General features: G+C 42.9%; 1 protein-coding gene across 1 annotated transcript in view; it reads left to right on the top strand.

Annotated features, from left to right (window-relative positions):
• Window positions 1-8,115: 8,115 nt before the first annotated feature.
• LOC124789694 (aspartate aminotransferase, cytoplasmic-like) overlaps window positions 8,116-23,839 on the top strand; it is a 74,576-nt gene continuing 58,852 nt past the window's right edge. Inside the window, exon 1 of the mRNA XM_047257137.1 lies at window positions 8,116-8,330. Coding sequence (XP_047113093.1) covers window positions 8,147-8,330 — 184 coding nt within the window. The 5' untranslated portion in view covers window positions 8,116-8,146. The remainder of the gene's footprint in view (window positions 8,331-23,839) is intronic.

The following is a 23,839-nucleotide window of genomic DNA, read 5'->3' on the forward strand; positions in this document are numbered from 1 at the left end:
AATCCTTGGGTAACAGAAGAAATATTGAATTTAATTGATGAAAGGAGAAAATATAAAAATGCAGTAAGTGAAACAGGCAAAAAGGAATACAAACGTCTCAAAAATGAGATCGACAGGAAGTGCAAAATGGCTAAGCAGGGGTGGCTAGAGGACAAATGTAAGGATGTAGAGGCCTATCTCACTAGGGGTAAGATAGATACCGCCTACAGGAAAATTAAAGAGACCTTTGGAGATAAGAGAACGACTTGTATGAATATCAAGAGCTCAGATGGAAACCCAGTTCTAAGCAAAGAAGGGAAAGCAGAAAGGTGGAAGGAGTATATAGAGGGTCTATACAAGGGCGATGTACTTGAGGACAATATTATGGAAATGGAAGAGGATGTAGATGAAGATGAAATGGGAGATATGATACTGCGTGAAGAGTTTGACAGAGCACTGAAAGACCTGAGTCGAAACAAGGCCCCCGGAGTAGACAATATTCCATTGGAACTACTGACGGCCGTGGGAGAGCCAGTCCAGACAAAACTCTACCATCTGGTGAGCAAGATGTATGAAACAGGCGAAATACCCTCAGACTTCAAGAAGAATATAATGATTCCAATCCAAAAGAAAGCAGGTGTTGACAGATGTGAAAATTACCGAACTATCAGCTTAATAAGTCACAGCTGCAAAATACTAACACGAATTCTTTACAGACGAATGGAAAAACTAGTAGAAGCCAACCTCGGGGAAGATCAGTTTTGATTCCGTAGAAACACTGGAACACGTGAGGCAATACTGACCTTACGACTTATCTTAGAAGAAAGATTAAGGAAAGGCAAACCTACGTTTCTAGCATTTGTAGACTTAGAGAAAGCTTTTGACAATGTTGACTGGAATACTCTCTTTCAAATTCTAAAGGTGGCAGGGGTAAAATACAGGGAGCGAAAGGCTATTTACAATTTGTACAGAAACCAGATGGCAGTTATAAGAGTCGAGGGACATGAAAGGGAAGCAGTGGTTGGGAAGGGAGTAAGACAGGGTTGTAGCCTCTCCCCGATGTTGTTCAATCTGTATATTGAGCAAGCAGTAAAGGAAACAAAAGAAAAATTCGGAGTAGGTATTAAAATTCAGGGAGAAGAAATAAAAACTTTGAGGCTCGCCGATGACATTGTAATTCTGTCAGAGACAGCAAAGGACTTGGAAGAGCAGTTGAATGGAATGGACAGTGTCTTGTAAGGAGGATATAAGATGAACATCAACAACAGCAAAACAAGGATAATGGAATGTAGTCTAATTAAGTCGGGCGATGCTGAGGGAATTAGATTAGGAAATGAGGCACTTAAAGTAGTAAAGGAGTTTTGCTATTTGGGGAGCAAAATAACTGATGATGGTCGAAGTAGAGAGGATATAAAATGTAGGCTGGCAATGGCAAGGAAAGCATTTCTGAAGAAGAGAAATTTGTTAACATCCAGTATTGATTTAAGTGTCAGGAAGTCATTTCTGAAAGTATTCGTATGGAGTGTAGCCATGTATGGAAGTGAAACATGGACGATAAATAGTTTGGACAAGAAGAGAATAGAAGCTTTCGAAATGTGGTGCTACAGAAGAATGCTGAAGATTAGATGGGTAGATCACATAACTAATGAGGAAGTATTGAATAGGATTGGGGAGAAGAGAAGGTTGTGGCACAACTTGACCAGAAGAAGGGATCGGTTGGTAGGACATGTTCTGAGGCATCAAGGGATCACCAATTTAGTATTGGAGGGCAGCGTGGAGGGTAAAAATCGTAGAGGGAGACCAAGAGATGAATACACTAAGCAGATTCAGAAGGATGTAGGTTGCAATAGGTACTGGGAGATGAAAAAGCTTGCACAGGATAGAGTAGCATGGAGAGCTGCATCAAACCAGTCTCAGGACTGAAGACCACAACAACAACAATGAATCTTTCTCCCGTTTATACAATTCACGTTCAGATTTTGTGAAACGAAACTGGTTTTGCACACTGTTCAGCTAGAAGCATTTTTCCCCTGCTTCATTTAACCAGAAAATTTACAGCCTTCTTTTTATCACTGAGAGCTATTATTGTAACGGAATCTTTGGGCTAGGAAGATACTGTTTTTGTTCTAGACTATAATTAGCAAAACAACCATCGTTCGAACCAGCAGTCACGAAGTCGTCAGAATTATTTCCCATTTCTTCTAATGTTTCCTCAATTTCTAAAGAAATGCCGACGTCACCGAAATGAATGTCCGAGAAATGAACAACTAAATAAAGTATAATTATGCAGGTCTTCAGGAGAAGTAGGTGATTTTGATTGGTATATTTCATCTTTGCAAGCTCCTAAACATTAATTGGGTTCCACTTTACTGTGGAACTCCCAAACCTGCACAAATCAGATGCTATTAGCAATCATAGACGAAGGAACCACAAAGAAAATTAATTCAGTTTCATCTCCGTTGTTAACACTTAGCCATATCACAAAGGCAACTGCTAATTATTATGGATGATATTCAATGAGTTGCAAATTCGAGCGAATAGTGACTGTGAACAGTTGCGTCAGAGACAGTATGAACGGAAACTGAAATTCGCTTAACAAATTACGACTGCGTTGTGGCGTGTTGTCTGTATACCGATGCACCGTCAACCGAGGCTATGGACCGGCCGGGTTGCACGTGTGTTGTCTGCCACAGTTACGGTAGGGATGTACATTTCTCCAGCCGCCTAGTGAGCTACGAATTTGGCTGTTGTCAACATTAAAAAAATGCTTGTAATGTGTCTTAGCAGCTAAAATTTTGAAACTGTTTCTTTCAGTGTGTTCTTTATCAATAAAATATTTCAGGGCAGGTTTCGACATGTCGTATTGGACCACTCCATGACAAGCTCGCTCCCTTCGTCCATGAGATCCAGACCTCCATAGACAACGTCGTCCAGGTTTATGACGTACTCTTCGCGATGAGAAGATCAGAGATTGGAACTCTTACGGAGGTTTATCGCCAAGCATTCTTACCATGCGCCATTCGCGATGGAGTGGTCAGTTATAATGGTGCTAGAAGTACGCTCCGCCACACTCCTTAAGGTAGCCTACGCAGTTTAGATGTTCAGGTATGAGGTGTTTCCAAAAAGTAACGAGAATTTTGTAATGATGCATGTTGTATCAGTTCGATTCGCGTAATTTTGTTGTTCTTATTGTCGGTAAACATGTATGAAATGTATTTTGCATGTCGGATATTTAGTCTATTGTCACCTGTCAAAAAGGTTGCATGAGTTTTGGTAGTATCTGCAAATATTTTTGTGTATAAAGGTGGATCAGGGAATTTGTATTAAATTTTGTTATAAGAACGGAATAAATTGCAGTAAAGTTTTAGAAAATATTAAATATTGCGTTTGGTGACTCCGCTAGGAGGAACCGAGCGAGGTGGTGGAGTGATTGTCACACTAGGCTCGCATTAGGAAGGACGACGGTTCAAATACGCGTCCGGCCATCCAGATTTAGGTTTTCAGTGATTTCCCGAAACCGACTCAGGTAAATGCTGGGATGATTTTTTGAAAGGACACAGCCGATATCCTTCTGCATTCTTGAAACAATCCGAGCCTGTGATCCATCTCTCATGACCTAGATGTCGTTGGGACATTAAACACTAATCATCCTTCCTTTTTTTCCTATGATGAAAGCGTAGGATTACGAGTGGTGTAAGCATTTTGAATCAGGCCATGAATACGTCGAAGATGACGAAAGACGAGCGTCCTGGCCGCCACTACACAGCATCAACTGATGAAATCACGCAGAAACCGTAAGGAATCATCATGAACGATCGCCTTGAAAGAGGCTTGTTCAACTCTCTTTTCACATACATGTTATTTATCATACTTTATTTAACTTGGAACCAGTCTGACAGCTTAGTCTTCCGCTACCTTTTACCATACTTCTGTCCTGTGCTTGAGGAAAGAATTCGTACGGACAAGTTTGTTTTATTTGTGTCTCGCATCATCAACCTTTCTCCTCTTCCTAATTCACATCACGAATAAACTCTGTAGTGTGTGGAAAATTGAGTGCGCATATGTACCGGTAGAAATTAGAGTAGTTCCTTTCCCTCTGTGTAAAGTCACAGAAATTTTCCACTGAGCCCTGTTCAGACCCGCCCTGTAACCTGGCATGACGTAGTGCAACGAACATGCTTTTTTTTAGCGTCTTCGGACCGGGCAAGCACTCACCATCTCTATTATCAGTTTTTCCATTCACACAACACTCACTCGCCGTGGTAAAAAAGGAAAAAAATGGCACACCTCGGCGACTACAGGCCAGCGGTTAGAAAGTTTTCCGGACACTCATGTTCGGAATTACTTAAATATTCGTCTGCGATCTATGTAACTATCGCGCTTTACTCGAGCTGATAACCAAGAACTGTATTCGAGAAGAACCACATTTCTATTCTAAAAGTTTTTCAGTAGTATAATGTGGAATTTCGTGCTACCATTGGTCCCGGCGGAGGTTCGAGTCCTCCCTCGGGCATGGTGTCCTTAGGATACTTTAGGTTAAGTAGTGTGTAAGCTTAGGGACTGATGACCATAGCAGTTAAGTCCCATAAGATTTCACACACATTTGAACATTTTGTGTTACCATTCTCTTCTATCTGATGCTGAACACGTTTCCGTTTGTAAATTGGTGCACACTTGTGTTGTGCGGAGTGATTACTGACTATTTTTTTTTTTTTTTTAATGAACCATGAGTGCGACCTTCATACTGACTTATCTTTGTGTGAATTTCTCAATTCTTTCTATTTACTGATCATCTTCAGCGAATTGTCTGTAACTTCAGTTTTCAGTTTTAATTATTCTAGTGGCCGAGCGGTTCTAGCCGCTTCAGTCTGGACCCGCGCGACCGCTACGGTCGCAGGTTCGAATCCTGCCTCGGGTATGGATGTGTGTGATGTCCTTAGGTTAGTTAGGTTAAGTAGTTCTAAGTTCTAGGGGACTGACGACTTCAGATGTTAAGTCCCATAGTGCTCAGAACCATTTGAACTATTTAATTATTCTAATTGTGTTTCACGTTTGTGTGTGATAATTCGGGCTAAACTTGTACATCTGTGGGCAACCGAGTACCACACGAATCCGAGCAGGGGAGTTTCGCTAGAAGACAGGTTAAATGAACAATTTTTAACTCACTGAGTAGAACCAATATCCACACACATGCTCAGGTTTATGGGTACTGAACTTCATCGATTTTCTTGTACGTTTCGGCTTGGCTTTCGATCTGTTGCCCATTCACTCTAGACACACCTAACTGCGTTACACCCAACCACGTGAGCAGAACTAATACCTGTGTAGCTGGGAATGACTCAGTAGACTTTGGTTTATTGATATAACTGCCGTTTACCAAGTGTAGCGGACTTGGATTCCTATCTCATTAGATCCCATCCTGCGAGTGTAACACATGTTGATATCAGTACATGGTGGAATTTCTCCGGCGGTTTTATGTCGGTTCCTAATGTCTAGACTCCTTATTTCTTTCCGCAGATTCACGTGTTGTTGTTACAGATAAAGATTGTCAGTAGAAACCTCCCCTACATCTTAAGGAACCAGGATGATTAAGTGTTGTTTCTGCATGCATGGTATTTGGTGTGAGACTGAAGGGCTTTTCTAGCAGTAAATGCCCATTTTATAGAATACGAGTCACTTCTTCTCTCAGCCCCAGTAATGAGTCTGCGTATTTCTGTTTCCTTTTTGAGATCGCTAATAGAAAGAATACTCTAATTAGGAAATCTGTGGCAAACATGTAACGAAACAGCCTCCGTGCATTGTTGTGTCGAAGTCCAGGCCTTAATTCCGTTCCGCTTTTGATTAATCTACAGGGTCATAAAACAAATTTCAGCTGGAATTCGCACGACACTGCACTTGGTGGAACTGAAGCATAGAAATGCCAGTTACCCCAATTTGCAAGGGTCATAATACCCTTCAAAATTCTTTGATACATGGCGAAAGGGATGCCCCAGAGAATAATATCTAAATACTAACAAGAATCAGGAGTTCAAATAACAAAATAACAAGCGTAGGGACCCGTTTTAGCCTGATCACAATCAGGGAAGTCGATGATGATGTTGGCCTATCAATTAGTTTATGCCATGGAATTTTTCGGATGTTTTGTGTATGGAATAAGTGACTGCAAAATCTTTCCGAAAATTGTTGAATTTCGAACAAAAGTAGTGACGACTGCAAGTAGTTCAGCAGTCGTTAGTTCAAGTCAACAACGATGCAGAACCATTAAAACGTGTCATAACAGGTAATGAGACATGTGTTTGCAGATATGTCGAAACTAAACCTCCATCGTAGCAGTGAAAACATTCTGGATCGCCAAGAGCGATAAAGCTCGCGAAGTGTGATCAAACGTGAAAGTTATGCTCACTGTGTTCTTCGATTTTTAGCAGTATAGTGTGTTTGTGCGTGCGTGTGTGTGTGAATTCCTAAGGGACCAAACTGCTGAAATCATCGGTCCCTAGACTTACACACTACTTAAACTAACTAATGCTAAGAACAACACACACACCCATGCCCGAGGGAGGACTCGGACCTCCGACGGGAGGGGCCGCGCAATCCGTGACATGGCGCCTTAAACCGAGCGGCCACTCCGTGCGGGTACAGTGTACCAAGAATTCTTGTCACAAGATCGAATGATTAATAAGGAATAGTACTTTCATGTTGAACGTCACTGCCCGAAGCAATCCGAATAAAAGCTCGAATTTGTGGGGAAATATTTCATGGCTTTTAGCACCACGATGATGCACCTGCTTGCACTTCTTTGCTTGTTTGTGAATGTTTGGTCAAAAACAATGTCGTTGTCATGCCCAGTCTCCATATTCGCCAGACACGGCGCTATGTGACTTTCTCCTATTCCAAAAAATAAAGGAAGCCGTAAAATGGTTCAAATGGCTCTGAGCACTATGGGACTTATCTGAAGTCGTCAGTCCCCTAGAACTTAGAACTACTTAAACCTAACTAACCTAAGGACATCACACACATCCACGCCCGAGGCAGGATTCGAACCTGCAACCGTAGCAGTCGCGCGGTTCCGGACTGAAGCGCCTAGAACCACTCGACCACCGCGGCCGGCCGAAGCCGTAAAGGGTCGAGGTTTTATAAGCGCTGACGAGATTGAAAACGCATTGCTGACGGGTCCCAAAGAGCAAGTTTCGGTTCCAGAAGTGTTGCGGAGCAAGGAAAAAGCGCTGGCAAAAGTGTATAATATCTAATGAGGACTAGTTTACAAGAGATAGCATTTATATCGAGGAATAAACAAAACTTTTTCCAAAAAAAGGAATGATTCCCATTGCTTTTGGAACACATGTCGCGTATGTAAAAATATGAATTGGAATGACACATGGACATCGTTGAAGATAATGGTAATAACAGGCTATGGTTCGCTGCTGGGATCTTAGGTAAAGATATTGCAGACAAAGCGGTTGCACAGATCATACCTGAATGCTGCTGAAGGGATTGAGACCAGCATCAGGTTGCACCGAGAGGGTACATCGAATGTACTGGTGTGTATATATACTATAAAAGGCGGCGTGAATGATCACTAGCTTGTTTGACTAGCGAAATAATGAAAAAATCGTAAGTGTCTGACACTCAAAGAAAGACAGTGTACCTCATCAGAACGTGCTTAGAAAACTCCAAGAACTGTTCTTAGGGCAGAAACTGATAATATTCTTCAATCCTTTGCTATCGACCCTGCCCACATGTCTCAGACAAAATTAGGCATATTATGGCTGCTCGTATACAGAGGCATACAAGCAGTCGTTCGTCTCACAGTACATCCACCTGTGACTGGAACAAGGAGAAACCTCAATACACGATACAGTAGGAAGTACCCTCTGCCACACACTTAACAGCGGTGTATAGATGTAGATGTAGGAGTCCAGTGCAACGATAAACAGGGTTGATGTTAAGTGCTGTAGATGTGACGGCAATGTGACGAGTGTCTCCCTTGTTGCGTAACGCATTCAAACGTCGTTGTTTTGCAGCAGTGTAATCTCTCCTGCTTGTCTGCGTCTGCTCCTCTAAGCTTGGGCGGTGACAACGTACGAGCGCTCCCGAACAGTAACGAATCCTCTCTTGTTTACGTATGACGTAATATGCACGGGTCAGCGCCGGCAGTCGTGGTAAAGCCATGCGGCGGGCAGCTTCGCTCATTCCCCGGAGCCTGCGGACGCAGCTGTCTCGCGCCATGGCCACGAACGCCGAGGGGTCCGTGTTCGACCCCGTGCAAGCTGCGCCCCCTCTGGAACTGTGGAAAGTGAGGACGGGGTTCGCGCAGGACAAGAGCGAGAACAAAGTCGATCTCGGCATCGGAGGTATTTCTTTTTTAACTTTAATTTCACTCGCGTCTGCTGTGCGTACCACGCAGCCATAGCTTCATATAACATTAATAAAACATCTGTGCGGTAGCGTTCTCGCTTCCCGTGCACGGGGTCCCGGGTTCGATTCACGGCGGGGTCAGGGATTTTCTCTGCCTCGTAATGACTGAGTGTTGTGTGTTCTTCATCATCATTGACTCGCATGTCGCCGAAGTGGCGTCAACTAAAAAGGACTTGCAATACGGTGGCCGAACTTCCCCGCATGGGGCCTCCCGGCCAACAATGCCATATGATCATTTCATTTTTTCAGTACATCTGATGATTACAACAAATTTATGTCAGCACATACAGAATACACAGCACCTGAGAATTGTGTAGATCCCTACATGTTGCAGTCTCTTAAAAAAATCAGTTTTAAATTGTTATACAACAGCCCTCAAGCACAAATCAATTTCTGAAATATTTTGAAAACATTTTTTTGTATCTTATCACTGAAAAATGTCAATTGCTTCCGAATAATAAGAAATGTGAGGTCATTCACGTGAGTTTTAAAAAGAATCGATAAATTTCCATTACACAATAAATCATACAAATCTGAACGCTGTCAATTCAACTAAATACCTGGGGATCAGAATAACGAGCAACTTAAATCGGAACGATCACATAGCAAATGTTACGGAGAAGGCGAACCAACGACTGCGTTTTATTGGCAGAGCACTTGAATATGCAACACGTCTACTAAAGAGACTGTGTGCATTATGCCAGCTCCTCCTCTACTAGAATACTGCTGTGCAATAAGCCTAGTTTACACGACGACATTGGGTTGCGCCACTCGTTGCGTGTAATGTGTTGCACGCAAATGGTTTCATATTCCACTGTAGACACGGCGAAACCAGTATGCACTTCAGTTTCGTCGTTTTGTGGGTTCCTGAGTTGTGTCTGAAATGAAAGTTTTGGCAACTGCACGTCGCACGAGTTGTGATTGAGTTAAAGCTTGTTGCGTGGAATCACTGCATAAGAAAAAAATAAGAAATGTGTTTCGATTCGTAACTGGATGAAGAAAAGACGTCAGCGCGATTGCTTAGCATCCTTGCTGAAATAGTTTGTAATGGAAGACCCAAGAAGTTCTTTTAACTATCTTAGAATGCACCAGAACTGTTACCGTTTCTTCTAAATAGAGTTAATTATGCGATAAGTAATAAAGATATTGTAATGCATGAAGCACTGTCGCCAGAACTGAAATTACATATCACATTGCATGCACTGAGCATGCTATAAGATGCTGTTATAGTTGGGGATGACGCTTTTTCATCAATACCAATAATTATTAACGGTAATAATTGTTAACATTAACAGCAGTAATTATTAGAAGCAGGCCGCATTAAGAAGAGGACGGTTTGCAAACGAATCCCTTGAAGTGGCAATATTTCAAAATTCCAACATTTGTGAATGGGGAGCAATGCTGCGACATTTTAAATAGATGAATATTGAATAAAGAATTTAGCTTCTTGATTTGTGTAGCCTTCCATCCTGTTAACAATGTTCCTTAAAAAAAAAGTGGGCTAACTCGAACGATAGGATTTAATCTTGTAGACAAGAGCACTTCTACAGCTATAATTACATTTGCTTGTATTTTTCTTAATTCAAGTTGTAAATGTGCTCCTAATTCAATAAATTTTGCCCTGCAGCTAAGATATTGTCAAACTATGTTCTGATCACACATGATGGTCTCAGCGGCAGCAATATGTTGCTTATTTTTGTAACCAGCATCACTGAAATCAAATGGTTCAAATGGCTCTGAGCATTATGGGACTTAACATCTGAGGTTATCAGTCTCCTAGAACTTAGAACTACGTAAACCTAACTAACCTAAGGACATCACACACATCCATGCCCGAAGCAGGATTCGAACCTGCGACCGTAGCGGTCGCGCTGTTCCAGACTGAAGCGCCTAGAACCGCTCGGCCACACCGGCCGGCTCACTGAAATCCCACAAACACTTATGCAAATCATAGATATCCAAAAATTGAACATCATTCTCCGTTCTCCACTTCATATTTCAGTTTTTCTACAATCTACGAACACACATAACCTCAAAGCTCATGCAACAAGTGTCGCCAAAGTTGGAACACGCCGAAAGTGTTGTTTCACCAACGAGTTGTGCAAACGCGCAGCGCGCGCAAATGCGCAGTGGCCGCTAATGCAGTTGCCTGCAACCTAGTGTTGTGTAAACTAGGCTGTATGGGATCCTTACCAGGTAGGATGGACGGAGGATATCGAAAAAGTTCAAAGAAGTGCTGCACGTTTTGTATTATCGTGAAATAGGGGGGAGAGTGTCACTGAAATGATACAGGATTTGGTGTGGACATCATTAAAACATAGGCGTTTTTTGTTGCGGCGCGATCTTCCCACGAAATTTCAGTCGCCAACTTTCTCTTACGGATACGAGAATATTTCGTTGACGCCCACCTACACAGACAGAAATGCTTAACGTAATACAATAAGAGAAATCAGCGCTCATACCGAAAGTCTTTCGTGCTCGTTTTTTTCCGGGCCCTATTCGAGATTGGAACGGTAGAGAAATAGTTTGAAGGTGGTTCAATGGACCTTCTGCCAGATACTTAAGTGTGAATTGCAGATCAGTCACGTAGATACAGATGTACCTTGTCGTTACTGGTGTCAAATATTTTGTTCAGTATTTTTAGCATGCAAGTTTTCGGCAATAATTGGTAAATCACGGCGTTGTTTGATGGGTTGGTTTGTGGATGGTAGCTGCTATAAAACGTTTTATAATACAATTTTGGAATAATAAACATGTCATCTACTAACAAAATAGCTGTAGTCCACAATTAGTTTGTAAAAGTGAGTTCGGGAGCACCACAAGTTCGTGTTATACAGTGTGTTTCAGGAGGATTAGCAAATATGCCATGTAACATGTGTCCAATTTTTATTGAGAACAGAGATAAGGCTGTTAGTATGTGACCCAAACAAACTTAAACAAAGGCAAATGAGGACGTTCACACTTAATTTTCTTCCGGGGAATATCAGGTTTAGACGAAGTGTCTCCCGGCGACTGCAATTTGCAGGAGCCGCGTCATGCTGAATGAACTTACGTATTCTTGTTGCCAAAGGAATCTGTTCCAATAATGCTGGAAGTTCATTTTCAAGCAAGTGTAAATAACGGGGCCTGTAAGACGATGCGGTAACACATCAGGCCCAGCCAACTCATTGTGTATCAAGCCACACCACACAGTTACAGAGAAGCGTTCTTGAAAATGTGTGTCCACAGTGGCATGTGAGTTTTCTTCAGGCTACTAATGTGAATACGAGTTTCATTGATGTCGTCCTGTGTGAAAGTGGCTTCATCAGTTAAGAGGAAAAATGGGATTACCTGGCGATTTTCAAGTCTCCAATCACAAAATTCGAATCGTCTCCTGCTCGAAGGTGTCGGATGAGTTGTAATTGATACTGATGGAACACGTGCATAGGTAATGTCCGCCATACTTCTGTACACTATGTGATCAAAAGTATCCGGACATCTGGCTGAAAATGACTTACAAGTTCGTGACACCCTCCATCGGTAATGCTGGAATTCAATATGGTGTTGGCCCACCCTTAGCCTTGATGACAGCTTCCACTCTCGCAGGCATACGTCCAATCAGGTGCTGGAAGGTTTCTTGGGGAATGGCAGCCCATTCTTCGCGGAGTGCTGCACTGAGGAGAGGTATCGATGTCGGTAGGTGAGGCCTGGTACGAAGTCGGCGTTCCCAAACATCCCAGAGGTGTTCTATAGGGTTCAGGTCAGGACTCTGCGCGGGCCAGTGCATTACAGGGATGTTATTGCCGTGTAACCACTCCGCCACAGGCCGTGCATTATGAACAGGTGCTCGATCGTGTTGAAAGATGCAATCGCCATCCCCAAATGCCTCTTCGACAGTGGAAAGCAAGAAGGTACCTAAAACATCAAGTAGGCCTGTGCAGTGTTAGTGCCACGCAAAACAACAAGGGGTGCAAGCCCCTCCTTGAAAAATATGACCACACCACACCACCACCGCCTCCGAATTTTACTGTTGCACAATACACGCTGGCAGATGACGTTCACCGGGCATTCGCCATACCCACACCCTGCCATCAGATCGCCACATTGTGTACTGTGATTCGTCACTCCACACAACGTTTTTCCACAGTTCAATCGTCCAATGTTTACGCTCCTTACACCAAACGAGGCGTCGTTTGGCATTGCCGGTGTGATGTGTGGCTTAAGAGCAGCCGCTCGACCATGAAATCCAAGTTTTCTCACCTCCCACCTAACTGTCATAGTTCGTGCAGTGGATCCTGGTGCAGTTTGGAATTCCTGTGTGATGGTCTGGATAGATGTTTGCCTATTACATATTATGACCCTCTTCAACTGTCGGCAGTCTCTGTCAGTCAACAGACGAGGTCGGCCTGTACGTTTTTGTGTTGCACGCGTCCCTTCACGTTTCCACTTCACTATCGCATCGGAAATAGTGGACCTGGGAATGTTTGGGAGTGTGGAAATCTCGCATACAGACATATGACACAAGTGACACCCAATCACCTGACCACGTTCGAAGTCCGTGAGTTCAGCAGAGCGCCCCATTCTGTTGTCTCACGATGTCTAATGACTACTGAGGTCGCTGATATGGAGTACCTGGCAATAGGTGGCAGTACAATGCACCTAATATGAAAAACGTATGTTTTTGAGGGTTTCCGGATACTTGTGATCACATAGTGTATGTGGAACACCGATAGATGCAGAAATTCTACGTGCACTTTTTGAAGGACTACGTTCTACCTACTGAATGATGTCTTCTGCTTCATCCACAGTCTGTTCATTTACACATTCGATAAATACACCCATAGCAGTCTATAGCAACCGGTGTAGCAACACACGAAACGAAAATGCATTGAACTCAACCGTATCCGTGTACTCGATAAAAGCGGACACATAGTTATATGGCTTTTTTATTGCAGTTCGTCTGCACTACCACCTCGTAAAATATTTACCATTGCTCCTGAAACACCCCGTAGTGTCGTTAGAGTTTATAACATATCATCAAAAAGGTTCCTTTTGAGGGCGTTGCTGCAGCGTATATGCAACGTAGCGCGTCTACAAAGCAAGTATATAAGCACTGACATGCAGGCGGGGATTAGTGTAGTGTTCGTGTCTTTCTGGCATGTGTGCGGTAAATGCTGAAATAAGAATTATGGCGACGTTATTACCAAATGCGTCCAAAGAGTACCAGCGGGAGGAATGTGTATGTGGCAGCATGTCTGTCAAAAAGGAATGTTCCTGATTCGTGATAACGCACGTTCCTATCTCGCAAATGTCGTAACGGAGCGAGAGACATTCGAGCACCCTCCCTATAGTCCTGATCTCTCCCCATGCGATTATAACGCCTTCGGTTCCTTAAAAAAGGCTTTGAAGGGTCAACGATTTCTGTCGGACGAGGATGTACAGCAGGCAATTACGGACTTCTTCACGCAGCACGACACGGTGTTTTACCAAACGGTATCTTCAACCTGGTGCGCCGGCGAGATCATTGCCTCAATGCTCTCGGCGATTTTGCCTGATTGGCGTATCGAGTCTGGACTGTAGGGCCTTCGAACGGAAACTTTTTGATCGCCCCTTACATATAGCCTACTCACATAGTGGATAGGGTTGGTAGGTCTGTGCTGTTGGCCGCGGACGATGCTGTTTCTACAGCCAGGTTTCACCGCCAGAAGACTTTGACGAAATGCAGGAAGACGTGCACAGGTCTGGCACAGGGACTGTTAGTTGACCCTAAAGGTAAACAAATGTTTCACACTGCATGTAAGCAGCCGAAGAGATCGACTGCTGTTCCATCGGCGATAAATAACTGGAGAGAGTAACAATTGCAGGATACCTGGGAGTGAGCGTTCGGCGCGGTCTAAAACGAAGCAGACGCCACGCTCAGATTTCTTGGTAGAATCTTAAGGAAATGGAATTAATCCACCACAGAAGTAGCTTACGAATGCATCGTTCGATCGATTCTTGAGTGTTGCTTGCCGGTCTGGGACCATTATCAGGTAGGATTAGTAGAAGAGGCACAGAAGATCTAGAGGAGAGCGGCTCGTTTCGTTACAGAATCGTTCAGTAAACGCAAGATAGCTTTCTGGAAGTGTTCATCAAATTATAGTGGCAGACTCTACGTGAGAGGTCGATCGAGCATCACTAGTATCTTCCAGAGCGAGAGTTTCAAGATCTGCCTGACGATATAATTAGTTCCTCTTACACATATTTAAGGAAACGTTCGTGACGGTAAAATCGGAGTAGTAAGAATTTATAAGGCGGCATACGGACAGCGTTCTCTATGCAGAACAACTGCGAATGGAACAGGCAAGGGAGGATATGAAAGTCGTAGCAAAAATGCCTGAAACTGGCCTGCAGAGTTTGTATGTACAGGGTGACAATTATTGAACTACATGAAAAATACGTAAATTAGCTACAAACTACTACGTGCACACACTTTATTCAACATGTAAACTTCACTACAGATTTTCGCATTTAGGTTATCACATGTTCGATATGCCTGCCATCGTTGGGGATGATGTTGAGCAGACGAATAGCGAAATTCTGCATCACCCACTGGAGTGTCGGAACATCGATGTTGTTGATGACCTCCTAAATAGCTGTTTTCAGCTCAGCAATGGTTTTGGGGTTATTGCTGTACACCTTGTCTTTAATACAGCCTCACGAAAAGGAGTCACATGTGCTCAGATCCGGAGAATATGGCGGGAATGGACGTTGCACACCACACAGTCACCCGTCGACGGTGAAGAGACTTCTCGATCGCGCAATGCGATTTCTCAGTCCCCCAAATGTCGCCAACTTTGATTATTGGCGAACCGATTGAAATGAAAGTCGGCTTCGTCACTAAACCAAACCATACAGTGCTTAGTAATTCCCATCATACCCCCGCGGCCAACCCTGCAGTTTGAACGTCCTAACGCAAACCCTCAGAAGTTATGACGATTTTATTTCATATAGTTCAATAATTGTCACCCTGCAGATGTCAGTTTTTGAATTTTCTGACGAGAGGGTAACTGTGGTAGTAATAAGGAATCGGTGTTTCAGCTTTTTAATCATGTGAAAAAAGTAACTTTCTGGCTGAGATGAAAGGGAACTGCAGAAAACAAGTTGCACTTGTTGTCCCACGCTAAGTCTGTTGCGTAAGAAAGGAGGCGCATTGTCACAAATAGTACATGTTGCCGGTTTCCTGTAGAGACAAATCTGCTCAGGTTCAGATAACAGGTGCATCACAGTGCAGGACTGAAATGGCCCCAAAACTGGAAACATACTCCAAATATGATCTGCGTTGGACAGTACGATACTTGTGGGCAAAACGCTAAATTGCACACAGATTCACCGTGAAATTTAGGCAGTATATGGGCTGCATGCAGTGTCGCGTGCAGCCGTAGTGAAATGGTGCCAACAATTGAAGACAAGCGCGGAAAAATAGAGTAGCCATCAAATGTAGAAGCTTAGAGATAAGTGTTGCCATCTGTTTCTGGGTACGGGAAGTATCAAAACTGACATTGGTCTCGCCCTTAAATATCACTTAGGGGTACGACCAATGTCAATTTTGATAGTTCCCGTAGCCAGAAACAGACTGCAACACTTATCTGTAAGATTTTACATTTGAGAGTTAACCCGTTTTTCCGCGCATGTCTTCAATTCTGCCAAAGGCCGCAGAAACGTGTGTCAGACTGATCGGGAAGGAAGGCCGTCGATAAAGGCCACAGAAGACAATCTCCAGGCAGTTGGGGAACTGATTCGCAGCAATCCGAACGATGAGGACGTTCACACAGCTGTTCTCGAACGGCCTTGTGACCGAGGAGCGTATTTGTATCGTCTAGGAGTTGAACGATTGGTTGAACTTCTCGGCTGTTGTTTACTGAGACTCGATGGCTATGTTGAAAAATAGTGCCATGTATCTGTGCAACTTTGATGTACAGTGCAGCAATCAATAAAACTTGCTTGGTCTGCCATAATAATGTGCAACTTACTATTTGAAGTAGTCTTGTACCACTCACATGAGAAGAATAGGTGATTTAAATCATCTTCTGATGTTGAGTGTCACGAATAATATAGGTGGTGATTGGGGATACATCCACATTGAAAGCTAACTTGTATCGTTGTCGTTACATACACCCTGTCGCAGGTACAAGGAGTAAATCATGGTCTTCTGGGCTGGGAGTTGGAGAGGGGAGAGTGGTGGAACGGGGGTTGAGGGAGTAGGATCCACTAGCCGCCTCTCTGGTGCTGTGTGTTTGTTCCCAGACTTTATTTCCAGGCGTTCTTGGGTCTTCGCTTTGAGTTCACTGACGTTGTTGGAAACTTTCAAGTCGGGGATAAGCGAGTCCCCCCTTTCCTTTGTGAGGGAATCCACGCTGTATTTTCGTTGGATACCTTACTGCGATGGATTCCAGAGAAACTCCACCAACTTTCCATAGTACATCAGTTCAGTCCCTCCGTATTGCTGGAATGTAGACAGGCGACACCCCACTTAACGGCCCAGGTGTGATCGAGATCTTGTTCAGTCCTGTAGTGTATGTACCTAAGAAATGGGGGTGGTGGGATGATACGCAGTAACAAGCTTGTGTACATCATCATCAGTTTTCTAATACCTACAAGTAGGTCCTTTGCGTCTCTATTTCCCGCGATCCACTGCTTCCTACTTAAATATCGCTGCATCTGCTGCCATCCATCACACCGCCGCGGATCTGAAGTCTCTTCTTCCTTCACCTTCTCTACCCATCCACTCTGCTCAGTACTTCATTTTTCACTCCATACGTCAAACTTATTCTTTCCACACTCCAAGAAGTCCACATTTCAAAAGCCTCCAGCCTTTGTGTATCTTCCTTCCTCAGTGCCCATGTTTCAGCACCATATACGAGAACATTCTAAACGTAACATTACATTAGTGTTTTCCTTAAATCTTTGTCCATATTGCTACAGAGAATTCTTCTTTTCTTACAAAGTGCTTCTTCCGCCATTGCTATCCAGGAACGAGTATCTGAGAAAAAAGAATTTCGAAGTGCTAGTAACTCTGGTGAACATGCTAGGAACGAAATGTCCCCGTTCAACAGTGGTTGATATTCAGCAGCGCGCTTTTTGTTTCAACTCAGAAACGGAAATTGGCCTGGAGAAGCTCCATTGGTTCAGTTAATTTCTGAACAACTGACGGATTCCCAAGTTAAGAATTTTCGCAACGTAAATCTCTCTGCCAGCAACTGGCGACAAATATAAAGATGCATCTCTGCTGCTTTCAAGAGCAAAACAGATCTGTATTGAGGGCCTCGCTCCGATACATATTCTAGCGCAGCGGTGCTGTATTCCTTCTAATTTGGCGAGGCAGTGGAGTAAAGTGAGACGTCCAAACTAACGATGCAGTGCCTTGTTACCCGGGTCATGCTTGAGCGCCCCCCCCCCCCCCCCCCACACACACACACACACGCACGCACGCACATAGACAGACAGGCACACAAAAACAGCCCCCCCCCCCCCCCCCCCACACACACATACATCATGTTCCCAAGCCACAGCGTTATGTAAGGATGACAAATCTACGGAAATCATTACTAAACTGAGTTCATTTATTCATTCACGCGTCGTGTTATCTAAAGCCCTTTAGAAACAAAATCCTCCTGGTATGTGGAACAAATGAACGTATGTATTAACAAAAGAGAAGCAGCAACTCTTATAAACCTAATGTTAACACTGTGTTACAAATAACCTGTCACAGTACTGATTAACTCTATCTGTGCTAAGTTTAGCCTCGCAACTTCGGAGGAAGGTGGCTACTTTAAAAAAAATAATAATAATAATAAAAAAAACTGCTGTTGGCCTCCTACTGGTAGTCCAACGTTTACTTGATTACATTGGTACTTTTGAAACAAAATAGTTACCCGTGCCTGTTTACAATACACTACTGCTTGTCAAACACATTTACAATGAGCACTGCCACTGGCATGTAGCTAACAGGGAGTTTCAATCCTTGTATCTACATAGTCATTTAATGTGCAAGAGCACCTAGTGATGTAGTAGAGATTACCAATTTATTGCTTTATATTACACGGGAGCTTGATGACGACCTGTGTACTTTGGTACTTAAATGCACTCTGATACCAAGAAAAGATAGCGAAGTGTACACTGAACTTATATCTCTGGTTTTTATCACAGTTGCGAAAATCAAAGTTGAGCGGAAACAGATTATTGTTATCAGTAAAAAGAACTGTAAGGAGTAAATATACTGAGAAGTGAGTGTAAGAATTCAAAGATCCTTGAAGGGCTTCTACAAGATGTTTGCAGACAGCACTGAATGTCCTTGCAAAATAATGTAGTTGTACGACATGTAATTCAGGAGATACATGAAAAACAGCTTTTGCTTGAAATAGAGTGCGTATTACCCAGAATATATTCATCCAGTGTTTCATGCTGAGACCACTTAAACAGACTTCCAACACATATTAAACGTAATTTCAAACCTTTCATAAATCACCCAGCGTGTTGGTATGGGGTGCCATTGGTTTCACGTCTCGGTCACCTCTTGCTCACATTGACGGCACTTTGAACAGTGGACATTACATTTCAGATGTGTTACGATCCGTGGCTCTACCCTTCATTCGATCCCTGCGAAACCCTACATTTCAGCAGGATAAACCACGACCGCATGTTGCAGGTCCTGTACGGGCCTCTCTGGATACAGAAAATGTTCGACTGCTGCTCTGACCAGTACATTCTCCAGATCTCTCTCCAATCGAAAACGTCTGGTCAATGGTGGCCGAGAAACTGGCTCGTCACAATACGCCTGTCAGTACTCTTGATGAACTGTGGTATCGTGTTGAAGCTGCATGGGCAGCTGTTCCTGTACACGCCATCCAAGCTCTGTTTGACTTAATGCCCAGGCGTATAAAGGCCGTTATTACTGCCAGAGGTGGTTGTTCTGGGTACTGATTTCTCAGGATTTATGCACCCAAATTGCGTGAAAATGTAATCACATATCAGTTCTAATATAAAATATTTGTCCAATGAATACCTGTTTATCATCTGCATTTCTTCTTAGTGTAGCAGTTTTAATGGCCAGTACTGTATTATCCAGATGTCACCTTCAGAGTTTTTACCGAACGGCACTGTTGTGATGTGACATTACTATAGTTTCAAAATTTATAATTTGTTATTATTAAAATAATGGCAGCACAGAAATTGGACGAGTAGTTTTTGTGCAATAAGCTTTTACAGAAATTATGTCTGGAAAGAAAGAAAAACCAACAGGAGTGGTTTGTTCGTGAACCACTTCCGAAATAATGTTCATCTGTTTCTTTAGTTACACCGGACATTCCGCGACCATTACTTGAGGCATTCGAAGAACAGTTAATTCTGAAGTATTCAACAATTTATTCGCAACAAATCATCAATCAGACTGCGCTACCGACGGCACCTTTGTCAATCGCACGTGCCGTACCACGCGTCGTTCACAGCTACTCGGAAGAGAGACAGCACTTCTAAATTTATAACGCAGTACCACAGAAGAGCCTATATCTATACAAAGTTACGTACATCTGAATTGTTAAACGTCATATTGTAAATAAGCCCATTAATGTGTTATTTTTTTCTAGATGGTTGATGGTATTCAATGCCCATCTCAACTAATAATACATCAGACATCAGATAACAAGCCAGAAAAAACTGTACTATTCATGACAGTACCCCCGGTGACAGCCTGTCAAAATTTCGGTTATTCGACAATGAAAAACATGGAAATAATGTCTCATTGCCTGTACTCATGTGATTTGTTCACAAATGGCACTACCAAACTGATTACAGCCTTAGCCAGAAAAGCCCTTCAATCATCAACAAACACATCAGTGATGAAGCTAGCACACTGCTATGAAAATTACAATAAGCGTATAATAAACACTGAAAATACTTTAGCCACAAGTGTCCAGAGCAACAAAATGGCAGCTCCTCGAAGATAGAGTTAAAAACTGGTTGATGATGTGAAATTCTTAGGTTTATATTTACAGAGTAGTCTAAAATGGAACACATATTCTTGTTCCTACAGCTAAACTATCATCTAATTGCATGTCTGTATGAAAACATTAATGACAATTAAAAGCCATCTGAAACTAATTAGACATGAATTCGCTGAATCCGAATATCTAGGCATCAGCTGTCTTAGATATATATGTATTGGTCCGGGACAAATTTTCATGTGTCACTAATAGGTAGTACATCTATACTTACACAGGTTACGCCTAGATATTAGCAGTCAGGGAATTTATTTTGAACTATCATAAATCTGTTATGTGCTACAGATACTGAAAGCTCATTTACAGTCAAGTGTGGAATAATATACTGGGGAAAAGAACTCGGTACTGTAAACAAAAATAAAAAAAAAAACGAGATACCAGTCATGCTACAGGAAGAGACAAAATTCATGTCATCTTCTTTTCCTAACACTATAGATCCTCCACTTTCCATCCTTACTCTATAGTTCCTGCATCTTCCATCCTTACACGGGGGTGGACAAAAATATGAAAAAACCAAAAGCACGACACGTTACCATGCCACAGACGGTGTAGGAAAACAGCTGGCATTCAAAACAGCTTCCAGTCCTATAGGAATGGATAAAAAACACAGGCCATGTAATTATGGTTTTCAAGGAAATCTCATAACATTCTTCCAGCAAAATAGTGGCAAGTTCCGGTAAGATGATGGAGGTAGATAGCGATCACACAGCCACCTCACCAAAGGTGGATGGTGTGTTGGAGACCTTAGTTGTGCAGGGTGGGTCAGCGTTGTCTGATGGTTTTGAATCTATAGCACACTGTCACATTTTAAGATATACAATAAATGACAGATTACATCTTATACACTGAGCACCAAAGAAACAGGTATAGGCACACTATTCAAATACAGAAAGCCGCACGGGATTAGCCGAGCGGTCTCAGGCGCTGCAGTCATGGACTGTGCGGCTGGTCCCAGCGGAGGTTCAAGTCCTCCCTCGGGCATGGGTGTGTGTGTGTTTGTCCTTGGGATAATTTAGGTTAAGTAGTGTTAAGCTTAGGGACTGACGACCTTAGCAGTTAAGTCCCATAAGATTTCACACACATTTGAACATTTGGTATACAGACATATGTAAACAGGCAGAATACGCCGATGCGGTATACATAAGACAATTATAGTTCAATTATTTTATCTTGGCGGTTCGCGCATGACCGTCCAGACGCGGGAGATCGCTGCGTTGCCAGTTGCACGCGCCAAGAGAAGCAGCGCCATAGTATAGTTCGCAAACTTACGTTTAGGGGGGAGCGCGCAGTTTATGACGTAAAGCCACCACGGCCGTATTAACCCTTTCGCTGCTATAGAGACGTGCTCCCCGCATTCCGTGCTGTGCGCGATTTTGTCATCACTGCACTGCTCGCCTGTGCAGACACATGGTGTTTCGACTGCTTTGACACACTTTATCATTCGATTTCACAAAAACTATTTGGCCCAATAATTTGATTTTTACACATCTTCTTGACTGATACCTTCCACCCATAAATGACTTAATTTTGTTTCGATGTTCAACGCAGTTACTGTGCAGCATAAGATGTAGTAAACCATTGCACGAAATTTTGAAGAGTTTGCAGAGGTAAACTTTCCGTATGGTCGATTTTAGTTGCCACTACAAATTTCAAAAAATTACATTCAAACAAATAAAATTCATGAACTAAGACACTTCGATGTTGTTTTTAAATAAAGAAAATACTAAGCACCGAACAAGGTTTGTACTCAGAACCTTTCGCGTAGCAGCCAAACACTTTAACCATTACCCTTACGCAACTCGTCATTCAATAGACCTTCCAAAGGACTTTAAAATAGCACGCAAAATACCGACAAACACTGTTGGTGTGACTATAAATTACTCACGTTTCGTCGAAGTACAATAGGAAAGAAACAATTACCGCTGTTCTTTATTGCGAAAAAGAGGTTAGTAAGAATGATACAAACACCTTTCCTTGCTATCGCCTGAATTAGGAGGCTTATTGCTTGTTTGGTTTAATTAATTAATAGAATATGAAGCAACTGGTATAAAGAATGCTTTTTCCAAACTTTCTATAAAAGAAAGTCTGCTATCAAGACATTGCTTTTGTTCAGTTACTTTATTTATGACTGAACGTTTCTAAAACTGAAGACTCTTGTCCGTGCTCTGCACTGCAGTCGAACTCTGGCAACGTCGTTCTCTGTTCATTGGCTGACTGTATTTTGTGACGTCAGATGCGCAGAATGAACCTAAACTCGGCCGCCGTCGTAAATGACGCGCACTTTAGTGTCAAGCGCAGTTGTTAAACCGGTTACTGCTGCTACAATGGCACGTTATCAAGATTTAAGAGAGTTTGAACTAGGTCTTATAGTCGGCGTATGAGCGATGGGACACAGCATCTCCGAGGTAGTGATGAAGTGGGGATTTTTCCCATACAGCCATTTCACGAGTGTATTATGAACATCAGGAATCCAACAAAACATCAAATCTCCGACATCGCTGCAGCTGGAAAAAGATTCTGCAAGAATGGGTCCAACGACAACTGAAGAGAATCGTTCACCGTGACAGAAGTGCAATCCTTTCACAAATTGCTACAGATTTCAATGCTAGCTCATCAACAAGTGTCAGCATGTGAACCATTCAACGAAACATCATCAATATGGGCTCTCAGAGCTGAAGACCCACTCGTGTACTTTTGTTGACTGCATGACACAAAGCTTTACGCCTTGCCTGGGCCCATCAACACCAACACTGACTGTTGATGACTGGAAACATGTTGCGTGGTCGGACGAGTCTTGTTTCAGATTGTATCGAGCAGATGGACGTGTACGGGTATGGAGACAACCTCAGGAATCCATGGACTATGCATGTCAGCAGGAGACTGTTCAAGCTGGTGGATGCTCTGTAATGGTGTGGGGCGTGTGCAGTTGGAGCGATATGGAACCCCTGATACGTCGAGATACGACTCTACCAGGTGACATGTACTTAAGCACCCTGTCTGATCACCTGCATCCATTCATGTCCATTGTGCATTCTAACAGACTTGGCTAATTCCAGCAGGACAATTGCTACAGAGTGGCTCCAGGAACACTCTTCTGTGTTTAAACACTTGTGTTGGGCACCAAACTCCTCAGACATGAACATTATTGATTATATCTGGGATGCCTTGCAACGTGCTGTTCAGAAGAGATCTCCACCTCCTCCTACTCTTCAGGATTCATGGTGTCAGTTCCCTCCAGCACTTCAGACATTAGTTGTGTACATGCCGCATCATATTGTGTCACTTCTGCATGCTCATACACAATATTAGGCAGGTGTACCAGTTTCTTTGCCTCTTCAGTGTGTGTTAATTTTGAAAGAAATTAATTACTTGTGTAAGATAATGTCCTTTAAGTACTGTCCCTGTTTTTGCCACACTTGTCAACTGTT

Source organism: Schistocerca piceifrons, chromosome 3, assembly GCF_021461385.2.
Source record: "Schistocerca piceifrons isolate TAMUIC-IGC-003096 chromosome 3, iqSchPice1.1, whole genome shotgun sequence".
Classification (NCBI taxonomy): Eukaryota; Metazoa; Arthropoda; class Insecta; order Orthoptera; family Acrididae; genus Schistocerca; species Schistocerca piceifrons.